The sequence below is a fragment of the Cyclopterus lumpus genome, chromosome 6 (genome assembly GCF_009769545.1).
Source record: "Cyclopterus lumpus isolate fCycLum1 chromosome 6, fCycLum1.pri, whole genome shotgun sequence".
NCBI classification, from domain to species: domain Eukaryota; kingdom Metazoa; phylum Chordata; class Actinopteri; order Perciformes; family Cyclopteridae; genus Cyclopterus; species Cyclopterus lumpus.
In genome coordinates this window covers 9,994,819-10,003,056 of record NC_046971.1, presented here as the reverse complement: position 1 = coordinate 10,003,056, position 8,238 = coordinate 9,994,819, and the positions used below count along the sequence as shown (strand labels likewise).

Genomic DNA, 8,238 nt, shown 5'->3' with positions numbered 1-8,238 from the left:
AATCCTCATTAGATTCTCACACGTCTCTCATCACATCTACCTACAGTAGGGCTTCACTATAAAGAGAGCAAAAAAAACTGCAGGCCTATGTTGTACTTCTTAGGCACTCAAACCTCATCAATCTACTTGAACAACACGAACCAGATGACACTGCAGTTGACCATCGTATAGGGTCTTTCTCTGAAAAACCACTCTGATTGCACTGAAACTAACTAAACTAAGTATTCTAAAACAAGATTTTATTCTGTTTCTCAAATGTGTTTTATGTACTGTATATACCTGTATACTGTTTCTGTGAGACTATTGTGGATTTTGGGTCGTTGATCTGTGTTAACATTAATATAAAAGGCCATATTTTTCATGGACAGTACCTTTTCAGGGAGATGTCTGCTTGCAAAAAAAAGGTCTCCTCCTCGAGCGAGGTCTATAATACACTATAAGACAAAAATAGCGTGAGTGAAGTTGAACCGTAGAGTTTTAGTGTGTGTTTGTTGCATGAATTTGCTCAGATCGATGTTTCAGATGCAGCCGCCTCACAGCCATCGATAGTCCTCATTCGGCTCACTGCTTCGTTCTTAGATAAGCGTCTTCTGCCATGATGAATAATAAGATGAACTTTCATTATCAGGTGCCACTCGTGATGTGAGACAAATCAAAAAAGTTTTGAAGGCGATTGCTCAGAAGACATTGTTTATTGATGTTTGGTGTGCACTGCAATAAATTCTGTGTACCAGCCGCCACCCATCTCATTCTGTTCTGTAATGTAACACTGGCTTGCTGTATCTAACTGTAATTGTTTTGGAGTCATGTGATGCTCAACATTAAGGTGTGTGTTTTAACAAATTACTAGTGTCTGGAGAATCCAGCTTTAGTGCTCATGATGCAGGACGTGTTGCATTTTGACAGCGAGGAATGCAGTAATGTCTGTGAACAACCAGGTTGTTGTGCTCTTGGTGTTTCTTGGTTGTTCTCATTGTCACCAAAAGTACTTTGTTGACACTTTGATATTGTCGTTTGAGTGGACCTTTTGAGTTAATAGATCGCTCTTCCAACAGAATTGATTTGCTATTTGAACACTTTCTTTATTTGCTGTATGAAATTTGCAAGGATGTTAAAAAAATATATGGATATTTACAAATGTTTAAGATGACCAAAAAATGCTATAAAGGCTTTGTGCCTGAAGTTTATGTAAACAGATAAATGTGATTTTATGGCTTCTAATATTGTATTTAATGAAGAGGTATGTTGATGTCAAAAGTGTTAAAAGTATAAAAAATACTATCATTTTATAAAAAAAACTAAACAACCAAAAGTCATTTTTTTGTCGTTCAATTCAATTCAATTTCAATTCAGTTTATTTTGTATAGCCCAATATCACAAATTACAAATTTGCCTCAGAGGGCTTACAGTTCGTCCTCTTTTCCTCGTGTGTGTTGATGTGATGTACTGTAGCACAGTCAGCTGTTTATCTGAAGGTTAGTGGTCTTCAGAGACTGGAGCCAGACTACCTAACCAGTTAACCACCTTCTCCAATCAGTGTCGTGCATCACCAATTCTCTTCACGTTTCTCATTAGGAAATCAATGTCTGAGGTCTCTGGAGTCCGAGGGTGGATATTGGACCCTGTAGCTTGGTAATTGGTAAAAGGAAAGCAGCACTGGAGTTTACGTTGCTATACACCTGGGTTATTGTCTGCCTTCCCTCAGAGTCCCGTCTTTAATATGCAGTGTGGATGAAGATGTGTCATGTAGGTGCAAAGAAGTGTGATGAACCCATTAAACCTCTCAGCAGCATCTAACATTTATCTGAGTTGTAGAGGAAAAGAAAGATCTTAGGCAAGACTAAAAAAGGAAACACCTTGTGAGAATAACTATTGTGTTTCCCGGGTGTGTCCTCCTCTACACGACTGAGGTCAACACTGTTACATTCAAAATATTCAACTATTGACCCAGCTCCTGCATTAATTCAACGACAAATCAATACTGTTTAACTCTAGAGCGTATTGCACTTTTAAAACAAAAATGCTTCTCATGAAAGTTTTAATTCAGAATAAATGTTGGTGACAAGCACAGTCATGCTAGCTTTGCTACCTATATTTCAGAATTCTTAGTATTTAGTAGTGAATATAAGCAGGAAAGTCTCTTGTCAATAAAGCCTTTGCAGCTCCGCTCTCCCCGCTAAAGAAATGATAGACAGGCATGAAGTTTGTGAAGGTTAACATGTTGACCATCGGTTTTATGCACATGATGGACACTGAATCAATTTAATGTGCAGCAGCAGCAGCAGCAGCACTGAGTCTACAGTAGCCTTGCTCCGTGTTGACTGATGCTTCGATCACAGGAAGCAGCTCCATGTCTGAAACCCTTCCAGAAGCATCAGTGGCAGCAATTACAGTGAATCTCAGTTTCTCCTCCGGTTATCTGCCTGGCTGAGGAGGGAAACCATTAACGCTCACCGCCGCCTGCTTCTCGGTGCGCATGTTAATTTGACAGAAAACACAATTGTGTCACCAGCCACGTGGAACATGTTTTCTCATGCCTAACCAGCCGGAGTGGTCATGGCTGTTGCTCCGGTGACGTGCCTGTTGGGGCGCGTGGTAATTGGACAACATTTGGTCTGCATTTCATTCATAGGTGGGAATTCTCTGAGCATTCTCCTTTCACTAACCTCCACCCACTCTGTTATTTTTGCAGCATCTCAAAAAACGGTTTGAGTTTTTGAGATGATATTTGCCTGGTGGTGTAATCTTGTAGGCGCGTGAAGGGGGATTGAGTAGTTGTGAGTCTGTGGGGCAGGTGCAGTGTGGCTCCTGGGGGACTGTAATGGGATGAGGCCCAGCCAGAATGAGTGTTTGATGACGGGGTTGCACTCCTCCCCTGGGACTCAGCCAGCATGCAATTATCCTCCCGATCGCTCTCCTCTAGTCTGCAGTCCAAATTGTACACAGCGATCTCTCCAAACTGCTGCCTGAATATCCTTTAACTCACAATCAAAAATTTGAATCCCCTCATATGTAAAAAGAAGAAGTAATTACAACCACAAATGTCAAAGCAGTTTTGGAGTAATTACTGTTTTATGGCACGCGAGCGTGACATTACACTACCGCGGGGCAATTGAATTTATAAACGCCTCCTTCTCCTCCCTTGCTAATTGCTTTATTAATGGTGAGCTCGACACCCCGAATCAGTCTGTATTACCAGACATGTTATATGTCTCTGCTCTCCACCTATGTGCAAACTAAAACCAATATACAGCATATATATATATATATTTAAATATAGCTGTTTAGAAATAAGATTACTGCATCTCCCCGACATGATTTTTTTTAAATCTCTTGTTTTTATAAAGAGCTTCTGCTTAAGATAAATACAATTTTTAAAAAACGCCCTCCTTCTTGTGATATGCAAATGGCGTCCCCTGTAGAAGATCTCCATCTTGTTTAGCTCCCCCGAAAGCAACACAAACTGTGTGCTATCATGATTTAGTACCAAACTACTAACACAGGACTGAGGCGGGGCAACAGGGATGCCATTTAAGTGTTACATTTTCAGACCCGCCACACGAGGAGTGAGAATTGCATCTTCCACAATCAGAGGAAGAGGAGGGGCGTTGCGACATCCAATTGTTTTTCCTCCACAAAACTGGTTTCCTACAGTTGCATGTGAGGTAATCTATCACAGGTCCTTCCACTTCCCCTCCCCCATATCACATTACGTTGACGGCTTCATACCCTCCTCTCTACAGCATGCTCTTATCAAGCTCGTATCACACTCAGACAAAGGATGAGAGGCTGACAAGATTGGACACGATATTCTCGTTGAAGCAAGTGCTTTGCTTTGAAATCTGGATGGAATGACGATGATAATTTTTGCTGACAAGGGAACATCATTTACAACTTGAATTGTGTATTAATCTCCTGCATGTCATGAAAAAAGGGGCATTCCATAACCATAAAACAGCTAGCTTTCTTTTATGACGGCATCCATATCATAATCGTTGCAGCGCTACTTCCTTTTGTTGTGGCTTCTTTTCCCCTCCCTTTCCTTATGTACAACAATACAGTCGTGTTTCTGCAGCCACAGCACATGTCCTGGAAACTGAACTTCTTTCATTCTGTTGTTCCCAAGCGACACCAACCTCTCATAATGACTCTGCAGAAGCTTTACACTCTCATCCACCTTTTCCTCGCAGCGGAAAAACCCAAATGAAAGCGACAACCCTTCTTCCTCGGTGCATGCCTGATGATAAAGGCCACTGATCAGCATCCTCTGGGTGGGACACAGGTGTGCGGAGGGGCCCTCCTGCCTCTGTGATCCGTCACCCAGGCCAGACAAGGGGCCAGACAAGGGGCTAGGCTGGAGCGGCTTAGGCACGTGCCGAGGGAGGGCTCTACACCCCTCCACCCCGCCCCCCCGGAGGACTCCCTATTCACACTACCAGATGGGGGCTGGCTTTGAGTTTTAATGAACGCTATCCTTCACGACCCTTTAGAAGCTGCAGAACAGCAGTCGCCCTCAGCCCGTCACACTGCAGTGTGTTGCCCCACGATGACACAGAACAATAATACAATGGACAGAATCAAAAACAAGCCACAGATAAGATGTGAGAGCAGGAAATGCTTTTCTTTATGCATTCTTTTTTATAAAAGATAGAATGCTACATACTGTATTCCCACAAATACTACATTATTTATTTCAAGAGATTAGTGGCTACTAAGAGACCTCTCGAAGCAAACCTCACATTTAAAGTGGGCTGGTGCGGATATTATGAGGCTGTGTCGACCTCCTGCTGTTTGAAGTGATACAATAAGACAACCTGTAATTTCACCTTGCAGGTTAAGAGCAGAGGGCAATTTGATCCCATTTATGAGACAAAAAAACAGGTTGGTAAATAGCTGATTTATATTAAAAGGGTTTTAATCCTGTTAAAGTAAAAACTGGTATTTATAATAAATTAATTGCAGCTCCCTGTCTGAGAAAACTAAATATTCTTTGGCATAAAGAGATTGAAAATAATGAGCTTTCCTTGCTATTATCAGTTGTCTGACATGGGCATCATTTCACCTATATAAATAATCGGGAAATGTTCTCATGTTCTCATTTAATAGAGATACAGCCATTATTTATAGGCTTCAAATTTGGAGTGAGACTAACACGGCTGAATCATCGGCGCGGGTGCTAAGACACTCTGCCAGATATGTGTAAGAAGAGTGAGAAACAAAATCTAAAAATGAAAAAAAAGAAGTCAGTGTTGAATCTAAAACAATAAAGTGCTGGTTGGTAACATGTAGAGGATGAAAAAATCTTTGCTGAATAAACTCTAGAAATGTGTCTTGTAATTATTTCCTTTGATTACCCAACTGGCTAAAATCTGATCCAACATGCTGAACATCTAGATTAATTTGATTTGCATCCATCTATAAACCAGGAGCAGATGAGATCCATTAAATCTTTGTTGGTTTCCATCCAGCCAGATGCATATGTTCTTCATTGGATAGAAATAAATTGGTTGTGTACATGCATCCCCTTACTCAGTGACCCTCGTCTGTCTCGGCGTGAATTGCTTTTGTGGCGTGTTAAACGAGCCGTGGTCGTGTTGGTGTTTCCCTCCGCACGGCGGACGGTTCTCTAATCCGTTGTCTGCCACAGTTATGTCACACACCAGCTATTGTGGACGGTTTGATTGAAGACGACCTGATCTGACTAACTGATCCCTCGCCGCAGAGGTGCTCTGACACATGGGCAAGGTCGGAGATGTGTGAAATTGGCAGTCGAGTCACGTTACTGGCATTGAGCCAATCAAAATGTTTAGATTTGGAAAGGAGTGCGGCTTTGTTGTGAGGAGGTAATATTGACAGATGGTGTGTGTGAGAAAGTGAAAATGATTTTAGGTGTGTAGTCAGAAAAGGGTCAACTAGATTACACAAAGCCTTTCCTTTCTTTTCGCAATTTCTTTATGGACCTATTTTCTTTAAGACCATTTTCTAGGAACTCATAAATCAGCAGCTACAGACCGATTTTTAAACAGTACATATATAGTATAATTTAGTAGCAAGGTGGGATTTATGGGGCCAAATGAAGCCTTGAATCACCAGAGTCCAATTTATAAAGCGTAAACTGTTCACTGACCTGACATGTACTTTCAATGTAATTTAGTCAGATCACGTGCTGCTACGAGGCAGCATGTGACGCTACCATCTGTCCAAACCTTGTAAGATGTGCATTTTTAACACATATCCAATTGCAATTGACAAAAACAACGAATCCCACTATTACAAGGTGCATGGCTAAAATATTACAGAAAATCATTACACTGTTAAGGCTTCACAAACAACTGAAGTGAGCATTTATAGAATGCCGTCAGCAATTACATTTGTGTCAGGATCAAACATCAAGAATTTTAATGGTAAATAAATATCTGTGAACGACAGGACAACATTTAGGATTTGTGCGCCTTTTCTGTGTATTTTGCACGTTTTTCGATACTAATGCTTTTATGATACCTGCATTTCGTTACGATACCTTTTTTCACATGAAAACCCGAGCAAGAATCTGATTTCCAGCTTTGAGTCATTGACACAGTTTACAATAATCTGCGCTATGGACACATTTTCTTTGGTAACAAAGAGCACTGAGGTTTATTAGCTAGCCCTAGTCATACATTTCATTAAGATATTAAGACTTAAGACATTTGGCTACATTTTGGCATTTCTTTGTTCTCTAAATAATTAGACTGACTTGTTTAAAGCTGACAGGAGGTCTGCCCACACACTCAGACCTTGGACATCAAAGTCTCCGTCTGAAATTTTCAAAGCATTTAGCTCTTTTTCTACCTCCTTCCTCAGAGAGGGACAGGTCTCACACAAGCGCAGAAAGTGCTCAGTCAGTCTGTTGAAGGACACTGTTGGGTTTGTTGTGGTTTGAACCCAGTCACCCTCACTTATGCTGTACTCCATATCAGATGCCCACTTTTTCAGCAAATCCCAGTATGCATCTCTAAATGTCAGGTGTTTTTTGGTCAGGTCTATAATAAGTGTAGCAGGCAAAGCAGAACACAGGTGCTGCAGCACACGTTGTTCTTTCTGCAGCCAGTCCAAGAGAAAGTCCTGTGAAGCACTTTGTGCAGCTGAGTTTTTCTTCGTCAGCAAAGCTGCAGCGATGACGAGACAGAAATGTCCTGGTGCTCCTTCAAATCCCCGGAGGACAGAGTCTAGAATGTGTTCTATTCGGCAGGCTTCACTCTCTTGGCTCAGAAGAGCATCCAACCTCTCCATCAGCATCACCGCCTGCACCTCAGCATCAGCACCAACAGCTGACAAGTCTGTGAGAGGACTCAGGACTTTACAAGCAGATTTGCATTGAATGATGTGGCTGCAGAAGCCGGTAACGTCCTGGCACTCACTCTGCTTGGTGTTTACAGGACTCGTAGTGTCAAACAGTATCTTCATGATGGAAATGGGCAGCTCGGGGTTTCTCAACAGCCCAACAAGCAACAAGTGCTGACACCGGGAGAGGTCTGAGAAGGACACTTCAGTGTACCCGTCGAAGGCAGCTCGCAAACCTTGATTTGTGAGCTGCAGCTGCTTCTCCATACACATCCTTATCGCGGGGTTACTGTGAAACCTGGAGAAGAGGTGTTCGCAATGCCGGGCCCATTGAAAAGCTCTGGTCAGAGTTTGTTTATCCCATCGCTCCACCTCCCCGCTCCGCGCCGCCACAGCCAGCAGCTCCGCCGTGCTCGCCAAGTTTTTCAGCACCGCCTCCATGTGGCGCTGTCCTCTGGACGCTCACTGAGAGGGACATACACACTTTAGCGAGCTTTACGTTCAACAAACTGTGTTCTGCCGAGCCATTTTTGAACGTTAATGAGCTAGCTAGCGGGTTAGAAACATGTTAGCTAACGGCGACAGTTAACGTTAAATTCAAACAACAGTGCTTCCGGTGTCACGTTTCAAAACAAAATTAATTTGAACGAAAGTTGTTTTAGATTATATCCAGCGTCACGCACAATAGAGAGTATGATAAACTATTTAAGGAATATTTAGTAGAAATATACTCACTTGTGTATTTTCTTTACTCGTGGACACCGACAGCCTGTTTGTTCCTCTTGTACTACTGCGCATGCGTTCTTGAGTGCTAAGCTTTGGCAGATGTATTTCCTTCAAAATAAAAGCCACCAAGTAAAACCAGTAACATGCACAAACAAGTGCAGAATCGAGGTAAACCAAACATTTGGATTT

General features: G+C 42.1%; 1 protein-coding gene across 1 annotated transcript; it reads right to left on the bottom strand.

Annotated features, from left to right (window-relative positions):
* Window positions 1-6,327: 6,327 nt before the first annotated feature.
* Window positions 6,328-8,136, bottom strand: fancf (FA complementation group F). Its single transcript, XM_034535447.1, has 2 exons — window positions 8,059-8,136; window positions 6,328-7,788 (listed from the first exon to the last, which is right to left on the bottom strand). The coding sequence occupies exon 2, from the start codon at window positions 7,762-7,764 to the stop codon at window positions 6,727-6,729; it is 1,038 nt and encodes a 345-aa protein (XP_034391338.1). The 5' UTR covers window positions 7,765-7,788; window positions 8,059-8,136; the 3' UTR covers window positions 6,328-6,726.
* Window positions 8,137-8,238: the final 102 nt, after the last annotated feature.